Source organism: Astyanax mexicanus, chromosome 21 (assembly GCF_023375975.1).
Source record: "Astyanax mexicanus isolate ESR-SI-001 chromosome 21, AstMex3_surface, whole genome shotgun sequence".
NCBI lineage: Eukaryota > Metazoa > Chordata > Actinopteri > Characiformes > Acestrorhamphidae > Astyanax > Astyanax mexicanus.
In genome coordinates, this window is record NC_064428.1 from 17549905 (window position 1) to 17566590 (window position 16686).

The following is a 16686-nucleotide window of genomic DNA, read 5'->3' on the forward strand; positions in this document are numbered from 1 at the left end:
AAAATTGTCACTGCTTTAATATCCGGTTTGCCTTATATATGAATTTCACTAGTCAGGTTGTAAGAAGCAGTAAATCCACTCCACTAAAGTACAGCTTCTTACAGGAGTTTCAGTTTATTTCTCCAGCAGTGTTAGCATTAGCCGCTAATCGGCTAGCCTTGCTGGAGCAGCATTAGCATTAGCTGCCAACCACACTAAGCACCAGCTCTTTCGCCGTTTGGAGATGGGTATTATCAGCCTGTAGACTGCTGCTAACCCTGGCTAGCACTGCTGGAGCAGCGTTAGCATTAGCGACTAACCATGCTAAGCACTAGCTCTTTCAATGTTCAGAGATAGGTATTATCAGCCTATAGCATGCTGCCAACCACGGCTAGCCTTGCTGGAGCAGCATAAGCATTAGCCGCTAACCGCAATAAGCGCTAGCTCTTTCGTTGTTCAAAGGAGAGTATATTGGACTGGAGCCTGCATGTTTACTTCATTATAACAAGTTACATGGGACAAACCGCTAGCTAATATCGCCCTGGCTTATTGCCTTGAAACACTCAGGGTTCCTCAGTGTAGCCCTGTCGGGCAGCATTTACAAGTGCTAACAGCATGTAGCCGCTAATGCTAATGCTGCTGCACCCAGCCTTAGTGAAAATCTGAAAATCTAAGCTTACTGTAAATAAATTTGAGTGCTTTACTCACCCAAATAAAAGGTTTTCAGGAAAGAAATCTGTGTAGATTAATATCCAAGGCTCATTTGACTTTTTGTTTACTTTTGCTTAGCTTTACTTAACTCAGTTAGCTACCATTGGCTGCATTAGAAGGAAAACATGGCAACACCCCTGTTCCTTATTAGTGTCACAAAATGCGCCTTATAGTCTGGTGCGCCTTATAGTGCAGAAAATACAGTACTGTAGTGTGTTTAAGGGTTTGAATGTGTGTTGGTTGTTAAATGTGTATTTACTGAGCTGTATGTAAATTGTGTGCATGTGTATATATGTGCACGTCTGTTCTTTTTTCTTTATTCTGCAGAGTGGCATTAGTGCCAGCGTGAGGAACACTTACTGCCAGACGGCACTGGACATCGTTAACCAGTTCACCACAACACAAGCCAGTCGAGAGATTAAACAAATGTTGAGAGGTATGGAGTGCAAGCAATAGATTCAAATATTTTCCCCTAAACGACAGTAAAAAAAGAGGAAAATATTGGAGATTTTTTTTTTTCTTAAATATGTAACACGGATCATCAATAATGTTAGTAACATTACATTACATTACATTACATTACATTTGGCAGACGCTTTTGTCCAAAGCGACTTACAATAATACACTGACAGGTTAAATGAAAAACATGAAATATCTTAATGTATGCTGTCATCTTTTAAGGGGTTAAATATATACAGATAAAAGGTCTCAAAAAGCAACACATTATGCCACAATATATTGAATAAATTCAAGAAAAAAGAGAGAACAAAGTTATTTCTAAGGCTTTGGAACTCCAGCGGTCCACAGTGAGAGACAATATTCACAAATGGAGAAAACATGAAACACTGGTGAACCTTCCCAGGAGTGACCGGCCAACCGAAATTATACCAAAAGGGCCACAGAACCACTGCTGACCAAAATGAAAGAAAAGACTCACTGATGCTCATGAAGCCTCTACCTCAGAAATTACAGGACCCTATATTGATATCAAATTTAAAATTAAATCAGATAAATTAAGTGAGCATCTTAATGTTTTTTTTTATTATGGCCAGATAAATAAATATTCTTAGATTAAAGCTTATGTCCGAAAATTATGGCATTTTGCCACTTTAAAATCTTGTAAATGACAGCAGAAACAGCTACATTTTTAACATGTATTTAAATTTTGGGTTCTAGAAAAAAAAATAGTTATATGGATCGATAAACATTTCATTAAGGTGTTTAAATTGTTTAAACAGTTGGAACAGAGCTATACAAGCAGCACTCCTGTATTCTGTAAATACTGACTTAAATATTGATTGAACTGTATAAAATGCATAGACACTGGATAAGGCTGTTATATTTTGTTTTATATTTTTATTTATTTTGTTACGTTTTGTTTTTTATAATTTAATATATAAAATAATATTTAATATTTAATAATATTACTGTATAAAGTATAAAAAAGCATTAGTATGTTAAGTGATTGTGACTGTGAATAGTAGTAGATTAAATGGAATAACCTTTGCTTTATTGTTGACTGTCCTGAAATAGCTGTTTGTTTGTGTGTGTGTGTGTGTTTGTGTAAACGCAGATGCTTCCGCTGCCATGCAAGTGAGAGCGCTGAAGGATTACTGCAACAACTATGACCTGACGAGCCTCAACATCAAAGCGGGTGACATCATCACGGTAAATACCCGGAGCGTAACGGAACATTCGCCCAGTGGGGAAGAAAAACGCTGCTGAGCTAAAATACAAGCTGAACATCTTTCACCACACAGACAATCCATTCATTTCTTCTTTATTCAATTTCCATTCATAATAATTTCCAAAGCTTTTCTCATATTAGTGGAATGTAGATGACAATGATTGTATATTTTAAAATGGGTCAAAAATTAAATTTGCTCAGAAATGAATGCATACTTTATTAAATTTGGCTCATTTACGCTCTTTGTAGACATCAAATTTAATTTCAACACGAACAGGACCATGTTTAAATGCCCAGAAAATGGCCTCATGTCCGGTCCTCAGTGTTTCAACCTGGTTTTTGAGTCAAATTGACCCAGAGCTACAGCTCCATCTGCTGGATTTACTGTCTTTACTCTTGGATTTAACTGAATCATAAGCTCAAAGCTTGAATATTTAAAGAAAAGGCAAATTATACCCAACTATATGCCCTTAGTATAACTTATATTTATTTACATGTAGCATTAAGAATATGACAGAATCTATCTTTGTCCCCCTGGGTAATTGTACATACAGTCCCCTCCAAAAGTATTGGTACAGTGAGGCCGATTCCATTATTTTTGCTGTAGATTGAAAACATTTGGATTTGACTTGCACTATCAGATGTGTTATGAAGAGGTAAATTTTGTATACAGTAACGAAAAAATTCAAAATCCGAAATCCGATTTTAAGAACTTATGAAACTTTGATGAAACTGGCTCTCATCAGGACTGCCACAGAAAAGGAAGAGCAAGAGTTACCTCTGTTGCACAGGATAACTTTATCAGAGTTACCAGCCTCAGAAACCACAAGTTAACACATGGTTCACGCCGTGGGTACTTATATAGTCTTAAAATGTCTTAAATTTACTGTACATTTGCTGTAGGTACTACATTTTAAGATGGTGTGTTTAATGCCGGAGGGAAAACACAGTGGTCCACCATGAACACCTAATCTGGGGAAAGAACTAATGTTAGCGGAGAGCTAACTAACATCGGTGTGGAGTTAGCTAGCATACTAACTTTAGCAGCGAGCTAGCTATGTTACCGAGGAGAGAACTAAGGTCAGCGGAGAGCTAGCTAACATCAGTGGCGAGCTAACTACATTACCGAGGAGATAACTAAGGTTAGCGGAGAGCTAGCTAACATCAGTGGCGAGCTAACTACGTTACCGAGGAGATAACTAAGGTTAGCGGAGAGCTAGCTACATTACAGAGGAGAGAACGAAGGTTAACAGAGAGCTAGCTACATTACAGAGGAGAGAACTAAGGTTAGCAGCAAGCTAGCTAACATATTGACCTTACCAGTGAGTTAGCGAAGCTACTGAGAAGAGAACTAAGGTTAGAGGAGAGCTAGCTAACATATTGACCTTACCAGAGAGTTAGCTAACACTAGCTTTAGTGGCAAGATAGCTAACACTACCAGGGAGAGAACTAAGGTTAGGGGAGAGCTAGCTACATTACAGAGGAGAGAACTAAGGTTAGCAGCAAGCTAGCTAACATATTGACCTTACCAGTGAGTTAGCGAAGCTACTGAGAAGAGAACTAAGGTTAGAGGAGAGCTAGCTAACATATTGACCTTACCAGAGAGTTAGCTAACACTAGCTTTAGTGGCAAGATAGCTAACACTACCAGGGAGAGAACTAAGGTTAGGGGAGAGCTAGCTAACTTTAGTGGCGGCCTAGCTAACATACAAACGTTAGCGGCGAGCTAGCTAGCTGAAAGGTCTAAATAAATCTTTACTAAGATTAGAATTAATAGTTTTAGGCTACATTTTACAACTGCGCTTCTGGAACGTGTCTGGAACATGCCCCTTTGTGCATTGTAAATGTCACTGGGGCTGCACGCTTTGTTTTTGCACGCTTTTTTGTGGGTTTTTATGTTATCAGGCACCACTTTTAATCAGATGATGATGAATGGACATAATTATTTATAGAGAAGATACTTTTATGTTTTTCATTATTATTATTATTATTATTATTATTATTATTATTATTATTAGTTGTAGTAGTAGTAATAGTATAAACTCTTTTTTCCATACGTGCAGGAAGCTACCCCCCCCCCCCCCCCCAATAAACTACTGCATAAGTTTATTCTGTGTGCTGCTGCCACACGATTGGATAATATGAAGGTGTTCCTAATTATGTCCTCAGTGAGAGTATAGTGCAGTCAGAAGTGGGCTAAGGCCTAGTTTAAAAATGATACAGCGCTGTCAAACCCAAGTGCTAGATTTTACCCTCCCAGCACTGGAAGCATAAATAGAGAGAGAGATGAGCTAGAGGGTGGGAAATGGTAAGGACCAAATGAAATGTGAAGGAAAAAAAAAATTAATCAATATATTTTGAAATGACAATGGTGTAGCCTTAGCAATATGTAGAGGAATTAGTGCCAAATTGCCAAAAAAAACACTACTGTGGAAAAATGTAAATGCAATCCAATCCAATTTTTTTCTTTAATAAATAAAATTATCATTTAAAAAGTGCTTTTTATAATTACTCATGTTATCTTTGTCTGTTTTTAAATATTGTTCGATAATCAGAAAAGTATCAGTACGACAAAAAAAGCAAAAACAAAGGAAATCTGTAGGTGGCAAATACTTTTTCTCGCCACTGTATATAAAAAGACAGGGACCAGCTGAATGAACTGACCTTCCCTAAAAGTGGGCTTGTTTTCACACAGGCAGCCTAAACCCGAGCTGTATTTACCTGAGCGTCTTTCTGTTTGATCACCAGGTCCTGGAGCAGCACTCTGACGGCCGGTGGAAGGGCTGCATCCATGACAACCGGACGGGGAACGACCGCGTCGGCTACTTCCCCTCCAACATGGTGGAGGTCATCAAGAGGGCAGGTGTGCCATTGCGTCATGGCATGACCTCACAGGTCATGTGACATGCGCTGTTGTCCTAGTTTTGCACTAGCTCATCTACATGGTACATGTACTACACCTGCGCTTTGTGTGTATACTGTGATAAGTGAGGAGGAGAGGGTGATCTGGTTTCCCAGGCATAGATCAGTGACCATAGGCCGGTGTGTTGAAACCTGATCTGCTACACCTGTATTTTATGGTTTTTGTATTTAAACCTGTTCAAAACTCATTCATAACAGCAGCTAAAAACACGTGATTGTTTCAGAAAAATGAGTTAATCAGGAAAAGCACAGTGTTTACATCAACCCGTGAGTAAGTATTCATGGCCTCGCCCACCTTCGTTCGTGACCGCCCACGGGCAGTGCTAAAGCCATGGACCAGCACTTTCTCGTCAGATAGGAGCTAACAGCGCTAGAAACAACATGGCAGTTCGTTCCTGTGTTATTTGTGCAAATAACACATCAGTGTTATAATATTTGCCCAGTAATTCAGAGGTAAGGAACAAATGGTTAGAATTTGTATATGGAGGAACACCACCAGCAAAGTACAATTAAGATAGGTCGGTGTCTATGATAAGAACAGTCCTGTTGACACTAGTTTAAAGTAAAAATCTGGACCTGGACTACTTACCTCTGGCTAAGTAACAAGGTTTACATAGGATCTCCAGTAGATTTTGCGTTCTATAGAGACTCTAAGACTAGATCAGTGGTTAAACTGCACTTAGCAAGGCATTGCACATGTTGTAAAGTAATATATGACATTGTAAAGATTAGTGTTATTAGTGTAAAAATGTCTTTAAAAAATATCTTCCTGTTGTAGCAGTGCTGTTATGAATATTCATGAGCAAAAGCCAAAATCCCATCGTTTCTCCCCCTCTATACTGAATCACCAAGGCACTTTTTTCCCCACAAAAAAACAGCTCACGTGGCATTTGTTCACTAGAGACCACAACTACCCATTATAAAATTAATGGAAAAACAATTGAATGACAATGGAACTTTAAATAACAAAAGAAAGCAATATTTTTTATGCAATATAATTTTCTTATTTCTCTTCCTATTTCTTTTTTCAGTAGTTCATTGAATAGTTCCACACAGTGATCACACAGTTTCACTGCTGTGAACACTATGATAGTTGAGCACTAGGCTTTAAATCACATTGTGAGTGGCAATTATTGGGTCCAAGCGCTGGGCACAGTTTACTGACCATTTGCACAGTTGTTGAACCCAAATAATTCCCCAGCAATTACCCTGTATTTCAGAATCAGAGTGTTTTCACCTGCCAAGTGGCCTCTGTTATAAGTGTTTTCTGGTTTGATGAGCTTGATGAGATCTGTTCTATCTTCCTGTGATAATAAGCCATAACAACACAGGTGAAGCAGACAGATAATGAACTTAAAAATGCTACAGTGTCTGTACCTTTAAGCCTTGTGCTACAATAGTGAAAATGAGAGTCTGTGCCTGGGAAGCGGTGAGAGAGCATTTTATCGTGTGTGTGCGTGTGTGTGTGTGTGTGTGTGTGTGTGTGTGTGTGTGTGTGTATGTGCGCACGGGTGTTCACTCACTGGCTCCAAGTGTCCGACACATTCACCGCGAGTCCAGTGATTTTAATTAGAGCAGTCAGCAGGACGGGAGGAGAGAGAGAGATGGAGAGACAAGAGTGAAAAAAGAGGGCAGATATGATGGGAAGTTGTGGCTCATCTATCTGCCACTGGCTTGTCGGTCTCTATCCCACTGTGTCATCATTTCCATGCTCCCCCCCTTCACTTGCTTTTCTGTATCATTGACGTCCACAAATGCATTAAGACACATAAACAGAAACAAATACACAATAAAATACATATATGTATACCACATACATGCACTGCAGTACTGTACATGTATATAGATAAATACACACTCAAACTCATTATATATGGGCAAAAGTATGGAGACACCTACTCAGTTACTCATTGGCAAAGACTTAAATAGTCACACAGTCTGCTTAAACTAATATCACACAAACAAATTATATGTTTGCATGCTTTTATTGAACACAACATGTTAACATTCACAGTGCAGGGTGGAAAAAGTATGTGAACCCCTAGACTAATGACTTTTCTTAAAGCTAATTGCAGCCAGGATTCAGCCAACCTGGAGTTCAATCAATATGATGAGATTGAATGTGTTGGTTAAAGATGCTCTTCCCTATAAAAGAATGATCAATGAGGTGAGGGAGAATCCCAGAGTGTCAGCTGAAGACTTAAAGAAATTTCTGGCACATGATAACATTTTTGTTGACAAATCTACAATAAGGAAAACATTAAACAAGAATGGAGGAAGCCACAGCTGTCCAAAAAAAAACATTGCTGCATGTTTTAAGAGCCACAGCAATACTGGCTAAATATACTGTGGACAGATGAACCAAAGTTGAGTTGTTTGGAAGGAACACACAACGCTATGTGTGGAGAAAAAAAGGCACAGCACCCCATCATCAAAACCTCATCCCAACTGTGAAACATGGTGGAGGGGCATCATGGTTTGGGGCTGCTTTGCTGCCTCAGGGCCTGGACGGATTCATCAACAGAAAATTAATTTCCAAGTTTACAAAGACCATCTGTCCACCAACTGAAGCTCAACAGAGGATGGATTATGCAACAGGACAACGACCCAAAACATAGAAGTAAATCAACAATCGAACGGCTTCAACAGAAGAAAATACGCCTTCTGGAGAGTCCTGACCTCAACCCAATTGAGCTGCTGTGGCATCATGACCTCAAGAGAGAGATTCACACCAGATATCACAAGAATATTATAGCTGAACTGAAACAGTTTAATGAAGAGGAATGATCCAAAATTCCTCCTGACTGTTGTGCAGGTCTGATCTGCAACTACAGGAAACGTTTGATTGAGGTTTTTGCTGCCAAAGGAGGATCATCCAGTTATTAAATCCAAAGGTTCACATACTTTTCCCCTCCTCACTGTGAATGTTAACATGCTGTGTTCAATAAAACCATGCAAACATACATATAATATTTTGTGTGGTATTAATTTAAGCAGACTGTGTTTGTCTATTGTTGTGACTTAGATGAAGATCAGAACACATTTAATAACCAATTTATGCACAAATCCAAGTAATTCCAAAGGGTTCACATATGTTTTCTTGCAACTGTAAGTGGGACCTTTGCTGCCATTCTGAGACACGACTACTCGTCTGTTGATTCCTTCTGGGTGCAACTATTTTTTTTATGAGTGTACAGTACACATACACTTTTATACACACCTTCCATGTAAGCATATACACTTCCATGCATTCTCCCTGTTTTCCGTGCATGACTATATAAGGTAAATGTCTTGCTTAACTTGAGCTACAGTGTAAGTGTTTTATGTTGGAATGCTATGCATGACAGTTTTTTTTTCACAATTTGTCGTTTTAGTCTTAAATATACATGGAAATAAATGTATATTCAGTATTTTGATTTTTTTGCATGCTTTTTTTTTCAATTTCTAAGCTATTTTTTTCTTTTGATTTGATAAGTTGTTGGTATCTATAAAGTTAAGTGCATAGAGTTAGCTATTTTTGCTTGAACATGTTTTATTTTGTGTTTCCTTTCCTGTTGTTTTTGTTGTTCTTGTTCCTGTTGCTGTTGTTTGTGTTTTTTTGGTGTTGTTGTTGTTGTTTTTGTTTGTTCCGTTGTACCCAGGACCCTCTACTCAACAGTATCTTAAGATACAGATCCGTCCGCCGGCAATTGGCTCAGTTGCCATGGTGAACGGTGACTCCTCCCACATTCTCTCTCTGCCCCTGACTCCCCCGCCCCCTCCTACCCTGATCTCTCCCCATCAGCCCCTCTTCACCTCATTCGGGTATAACACACCCACCTGCAGCTCATTTGCGTTCGAACCGCCCTCCTCCTCCTCCTCCCGCTCAGAGGAGCCGAAAAAAGAGACAGGTACAAACACACATGAACACATGCTAAACACAAAAGTGCACAAAAATACAGTCCTGTGCAGCCACACATTCACCCACACAAAGACCTAACATCATAACTTCATCTTTACTACCATCCTAACATAAGTGGAAATGCACTTTTTCAGGATTTCTGCACTGTTCTGTTGTTGAGACGTAAGTGTTTAGGAGGGGATTTGATGTAGATTTACTGACTGATTCTTTACAGTGGTGATACATATGAACAAACCCACCACACTACACTAGTAAAAGTGTTTTGGCAGGACTCCTAACTTAGTCTTGGACTTGGACGTAGTCTTAGCTTAAATGTCAATAGGAATCAATAGGAAGGGTCAGTGTGAATTTGACTCACTCTGTGAACCCTATATTTTCTACCCTATACTCTATATATTGTCCAAAAAATGACCGTCAGTAAGAAGTGTAGCCCACAGAAGGTCATTGCTCAAAATGCTAGCTGTTCTCATAGTGCTGTATCAACGCAAATAAATTTAACGTTTTCTGGAAAGGTAGAATAGAGAGTTTAAATTAGAGAGTAGAAGGAAACCACCCGGATTTTTTTAGATTCTCTTTAGGGTAGTTTAAGGAGTGTAAAGTGGGTAGAGTGAATGTATGATAGTTTAAGGTTTTCAGGCTAGTTTATGGAGTTTAGGCTAGTTTAGGGAGTATAGGGTGGTTTAAGGAGTATAAGGGGGTATAGTGAGTATAGACAGTATACCTTTTTTATAGATTATTAGGTAGTATATGAAGTATAGTATAGTACAGGAAATATAGGCTAGTTTATGGAGTATAGGGTGGCTTAAGGAATATAAGGGGTATAGCAAGTATAGACAGTATATGCTATCTATAGAATATTAGGTAGTATACGAAATATATATATATAATAGTTTAAGGAATATAAAGTGGGTATAGCGAGTGTAGGCTAGTTTATGGGCAGTATAGGCTAGTTTATGTGGTGTAGGGTAGTTTAAGGAATATGAAGTGGGTATAGCGAGTGTAGGCTAGATTATGGGCAGTATAGGCTAGTTTAGGGAGTATAAGGTGGTTTAAGGAGTATAAGGGGATATATGAAGTATAGAGTGTGTACATTATCTATAGATCACTTGGTAGTATATGAAGTCTAGTATAGAACAGGGAGTATAGGCTAGTTTATAGAGTGTAGGGTAGTTTAAGGAATATGAAGTGGGTATAGCGAGTGTAGGCTAGTTTAAGGGCAGTATAGGCTAGTTTAGGGAGTATAAGGTGGTTTAAGGAGTATAAGGGGATATATGGAGTATAGAGTGTGTACATTATCTATAGATCACTTGGTAGTATATGAAGTATAGTATAGAACAGGGAGTATAGGCTAGTTTATGGGGTGTAGGGTACTTTAAGATTATAAAGTGAGTATAGTGAGTATAGGCTAGTTTAGGGAGTGTAGGGTAGTTTAAGGAGTACAAGGGGGTAAAGTGTGTATAGAGTGTATACATTATCTATAGATCATTAGGTAGTATATGAAGTATACGGCAGTATAGGGAGTATAGGCTAGTTTATGGGGTGTAGGGTAGTTTAAAGAGTATAAAGTGGGTATAGCGAATGTAGGCTAGTTTAAGGGTAGTATAGGGTAGTTTAAGGAGTTTAAGATGGTGTAGGAAGAGTATAAGTCACTTAAAGATTAGGTAGTTTAGAAAGTATATGCTAGTTTATGGAGTATAGTGTAGTTTAAAGAGTATAAAGTAGTATATGAAGTGTAGACAACGTAAGTTATCTAGAGAGCATAGGGTCATTTAGGGAGTATAAGGGGGTATAGTGAGTGTCTGCTAGTTTAGGGAGCTTAGGCTAGTGTAGTTTAAAGAGTTGTATATGGCTATAGATTAGCTATAGATTACGAAGTATAAGAAGTATGGGCTGGTTTATGGAGTATTAGGTTAGTTTAAGGAATATAACTAAGGGGTATAGGGAGAATAGGATCATTTAGGGAGTTTATAGTAGTATAAATAGTGTTCTTTTTTTTTCTCTAAAACAAAAACAAGTTAACACTAACCCCACTCTGAATGATTTAACATCATAATTCTGCAGAAATAATGAAAAAATCTTAAAGACACATGTAATTACTGGTTTATTTACACTCACTGTCATCCTAGAAACACCCACCTCATACTTTCTCATTGGTTCATACTTTAATTGGTGAAGGAACAATACACCTCTCTAACTGAACCAGCAAGGTGGAGCTACAAAGTAGTGTGTTCTAATAAAGGGGCCAAGGATCGTATTTTATGTGTCGTAGTTAATATGAACAAGCTTAATCTTGTTTCTGCTGACTTGCTGCTGACCATTAAAAGTAGTATTTTGTTTTGAATTTGAGACAACCACTTGTTATATAAGCTGTATTGTGCTATTTATATTGTTCCTGATTGATTGGTTAATTGCAAAAGTCTGCTAAGTAAATTCAACAAATAATCGTAACTTGCAATAGAACCAACTGTGAAAATGTTGAAATGTTTGTTATTTTAAGTTGCATCATGAAGCTTGTAAATACTGGCATGTGATAAGAGATGTATTATATCCTGTACAGTCTGGATCTTAAAATGAGCTAAATCAGTGCCCTACACTGCACAGCTTTCCAAAAGACCTGCTGTCAATAACAGAACAATAGACTAGTGTTAAAATAATGGGCAACTAGCAATATATTCATTGGCTTTATCTCATTAGGAACGAATGCTTTTGTGAGCTACAACAAAGCGTCTTAATGCTAAACTAATTACACATGAAGTTGAAGTCATTAAGTTGTACAGCAGCTTGGCTTTCTTCACTTTAAAGCCTCGCTCCATGCTGTCATACATCATTTACATCAAGTGTCTGCTGTTTCATACATTTCACTCTCAGAGAGAGCACTAACAGCTTTCTCTCTCTCCAGTCTGAGGAAAACCCAAGTGCTTACTTTTAATTGCGTATGGTTAAGTTCTGTTGCGGACTTTGAAACTGGGATTTAAATTAGGAGCTTAGCTGGCCTTACTCCTTATATTTAAAATGTTTATAATTCTCCATAAAATACACCGTATTTTACTTACTATAAGGTGCACCGTATTATAAGGCACATGTTAAGTGACAATAGTAGGGAACAAGGGTGTTGCCATGCTTCCCTTCTAATTTAGCAGGTCTAGCACCTGGGGGAGGGGGGCACCCAAGTAAACAAAACTGTAACTGTAACTGTAACTTTTAATTCTTAAAAAAAAAAAAAGTCAAACAAGTCCTGGATGTTAATCTCCACAGATTTCTCTCCTGAAAACTGTTTATTTGGGTGAATACACCCTTCCATTTATTTACAGTAAGCCAGATGTTTTAGCGTAGTCAGCGGTTAGCAGCAGCACTAGTCGCAGTTAGCGCTAGCGCTTAGCGCGGTTAGCAGCTAATGCTAATACTGCTCCAGCCTGGCTGCTGAAGAAAATTCACTGAAACTTCAAGCTGTACTTCAGCAGAGGGGCTGAGGGGCTCCTTACAACCTGACTGGAAAAATTCATACATAAGACGCACAGATTTTTGGGAAAATTAAAATATTTTAAATGTGTGCCATATAGTGTGAAAAATACAGTAACTTATAAAAGGTAGACGTAAATCAGATGAACTGTACAAAATATACTTTCAATACTTTATTTATTTTGTTTACAACAAAAAATACAAAGTAAATGTTTATTATTTGTTGTATTTAGAATAACTTACACAGTAAATATTTAAATAAAGTGTGCAGCAGAAATTTTAAAATGCCTAATTTATTATTTAAACATTAATTAATAAATGACATCAATATTTAGACATTAGTTGAAAACATATGTGTAAATAAGAAGAACTCATGTAAATGGTAATAACTTATCTTACAGGCAAATAAATGATGAACAATATAATGCAATAATTTATTGCTATTTTTTGTATAATAGTAATGCACCTTTACAAATGGTAATCTACTCAGATGGCATTTTACATACTTTCTTTAATACATGAAATATTTTGGAATAACCTAGAATCCGGAATTTTAATAGTATATATATAATGTATTTATAAATTTCATTTGTCATATTGTCTAAATGCTTTTGCTGTATATAATTTTATTAAGTTTATTCTATTATTTTTTTTACATATTTTATTAAGTTTATATGGGTTAAAAATAATGCTATGTATGGCTTTGTCCATTATTAAATTAATGCTGTAATTATTTGTAATCTGTATGCACTTTTTTATGTCAAATTATTTTTTTTTTCAAAGTTGAACAGCAATAAAACAAATGTAGAATCATTTAACCATTTATTTTGATCCCAACCTATATTTTGCTGCTCTAATATATTTCATCTTAAAGTGTTTTAGAATTATATTCGGATTTGTATAAATGTAATGGGAATATTACAAATCAATTGGCAGGTCCCCAGTTTGTCATTTCAAGTGTAAATGTCTGAATGCATGAGGGGAATTTAATGGGGCATTAATTTTATTAATGTGACTAATTAAAAAATCTATTTTTTTTAAGAAGGCAGAGGGAACACTAGCAGAACACTAAAGACAATATGATATTAGAACTATAATAAACTCACGCTAACCTACTTTCTCATTATGTTGGCCAGTGTGTGCTTCCAACAAGTGCTGAGGGCTATATTTAGGACGAGGGCAGAATAATACCTACAGTATTGAAGTACAGCAGCTTCAAAATGACTGCTTTAATTTAGTAATTGTAGTACATTATTTTAGAAGATTTGTACTGTATTTTAGTTATTTTTAAATAGAATACTATAATGTTTTTTTATTCACATCAGTATTATGAAGTATAGAATGTAACTTCCTTTTTTGTTTCATAAGTATATGAAGTAAAAGAAGTAATATATATATATATATTTTTTTTTTAAAGAAAAGCAAAGCTCCAGAAAAATTGAGAGACCACTTCAAAATGATCAGTTTCTCTGATTTTATTATTTATAGGTATATGTTTGTAAAATGAGTCAAATGAACATTGAACATCTCTAGAATGTAATCAAGAGGATAAAGAATAAAGCTGAACTGCTTACATTTTTGCACCAGGAGTGGCAAAGGTCATCCAAAAGCAGTGTGAAAGACTGGTGGAGAGCATGCCAAGATGCTTCAAAGCTGTGATTAAAAATCAACTGTTGTTTCTCTAAATGAAGACTATTAGGTCTTCTTATTTTCTTCACATAAATACATAAAAATTACAATATTTTTATTTGGAATTTAGGGGAAAGTTTTATTGTATTTAAGCATATATCTATAAATAGTACAATCCGAGAACCTGACCATTTGGAAGTGGTCTCTTAATTTTTTAAGAGCTGTATATGTGTATTTGAACAATGTTCTTTTTCTGTTTTTGATATTAAAAATTGATAGGTACTTAATTAGTTTATTTTATTTTATTTATTTTATTCAGACTGTCTGTCTTTTAAACCTTAAGTTTCACAAATAACTGCATAGTTTCTTAAAGTTACCATGTTAAGTACCAGTTTATAGTATCTATACAGCTATTCTGGAAATTCACCATAATAAAAAAAACAAAACAGTTACCTTGAGGTTTGAAGTTTGTACTGAAAATCTGGGACTTATAGCTTGATTTCACTGAGCAAAACATTGCTAAAACTGAGTGTATGTGTTGAGAATTACACTTTCATTAATGTGAACTGTTTCCAAGTCTCTGGTTCTATAGTTGTTCCATTTGAACATCCCAGACAACCCCCTGCTATCTGCTCCCTGAATGTGTTTTTTCATTCATTTTTTCAACTGACCCCAAACATGATGCTTTATGAGTTTGTGTGTGTGTGTGTGTGTGTGTGTGTGTGTATTCCAGGTTCCAGAGGGTCCGTGTCTAGCCCACATGGTTCTCCTACTCTAAGTGGTCAGCAGAGCAGCGCCAATGAGGAGATATGGGTACTACGGAAACCTCTGGCTGGTGAGTGGCCCGTCTGTGTTCCTTACAAACACACTGAGGACCTCAGCAGTTTATTAATGTTTGCTTCTTTGTGTTCTCTTTGTTATTGTTTGCCAGGCGGTGGTGGCGGCAGCAGTGGCAGCATGGGCAGTACAGGCAGTCTGACAAGCGGCCGCTCGTCCGTCAGCGGTCCGATGGACAATGCAAACGCTCACCTCACCAACTCACCTGTGCCTGTGCCAACTACCCCCACACATTCACCAGGGCTCAACACACACGGCCTCAACGTGCCAGGACTGCACGCGCAGGCGGAGGGGGTGAAGGTGAGACATAAGCATACAAATCTCATTTAAACATTTTGTTCTTTACCAAAAATGACTTTAGCCAGTTGTGGCATTTGTACCTCATTGTTAAAGGTATCATGAATGCATGTACTTAATTTGTACTAAAGTTGTAGGTTGATGTATTAATGGTAAGTTTGCAACCATAAAGCATGAACCTTGACATGGATTACATACAGGGGTTGGACAATGAAACTGAAACACCTGTCATTTTAGTGTGGGAGGATTCATGCTAAATTGGAGCAGCCTGGTGGCCAATCTTCATTAATTGCACATTGCACCAGTAAGAGCGGAGTGTGAAGGTTCAATTAGCAGGGTAAGAGCACAGTTTTACTCAAAATATTGCAATGCACACAACATTATGGGAGACATACCAGAGTTCAAAAGAGGACAAATTGTTGGTGCACATCTTGCTGGAGCATCTGTGACCAAGACAGCAAGTCTTTGTGATGTATCAAGAGCCACAGTATCAAGGGTAATGTCAGCATACCACCAAGAAGGACCAACCACATCCAACAGGATTAACTGTGGATGCTGTAAGAGGAAGCTGTCTGAAAGGGATGTTCGGGTGCTAACCCGGATTGTATCCAAAAAAACATCAAAAACCACGGCTGATCAAATCACGACAGAATTCAATGTGCACCTCAACTCTCCTGTTTCCACCAGAACTATCTGTCACCACAATAAATTATTGTGGTCTAAAACCAGGTTTCTGTTTCATTGTCCAACCCCTGTAACTGCTGGCCAAAAAAACTAAGTAAATGATCTGTTGTTGCTGCAGTTGGTCCGGTCTAGGTTCAGCAACAGTATGTGCTGAAAGAATGAGGTCAGCTGACTACCTGAATATACTGAATATAGACCAGGTTATTCCATCAATGGATTTTTTTCTTCCCTGATGACACGATCATATTCCAAGATAACAATGTCAGGATTCATGGGGCTGGAATTGTGAAAGAATGATTCAGAAAGCCCGAGATCATAATTTTCACACATGGATTGTTCACCACAGAGTCCAGATCTTAACCTCATTGAGAATATTTGGGATGTGCTGGATGGAGAAGACTTTGTGCAGTGGTCAGACTCTACCATCATCAATGCTGGAAGATCTTCGTGAAACATTAATGCAACACTGGATTGAAATAAATCTTGTGACATTGCAGAACCTTATTGAAATAATGCTATAGTGAATGTGTGCTGCAATCAAAGCTAGAGGAGGTCAAAACAGACTTTCTTTTTGGGCCAGA

The 16686-nt window shown here is 37.5% G+C and overlaps 1 protein-coding gene across 2 annotated transcripts in view; it reads left to right on the top strand.

The window, feature by feature from the left end:
- The window catches only part of si:dkeyp-9d4.3 (caskin-1), an 89045-nt gene that overhangs the window by 59855 nt on the left and 12504 nt on the right, over positions 1–16686 (top strand). Inside the window, exons 8-13 of one of the 2 annotated variants that reach the window (XM_049469850.1) lie at positions 1018–1126; positions 2264–2358; positions 5125–5239; positions 8940–9188; positions 15021–15122; positions 15219–15424. In XM_049469850.1, the coding sequence (XP_049325807.1) occupies positions 1018–1126; positions 2264–2358; positions 5125–5239; positions 8940–9188; positions 15021–15122; positions 15219–15424 (876 nt within the window). The remainder of the gene's footprint in view (positions 1–1017; positions 1127–2263; positions 2359–5124; positions 5240–8939; positions 9189–15020; positions 15123–15218; positions 15425–16686) is intronic. The other variant, XM_049469851.1, reaches the window with a different exon arrangement.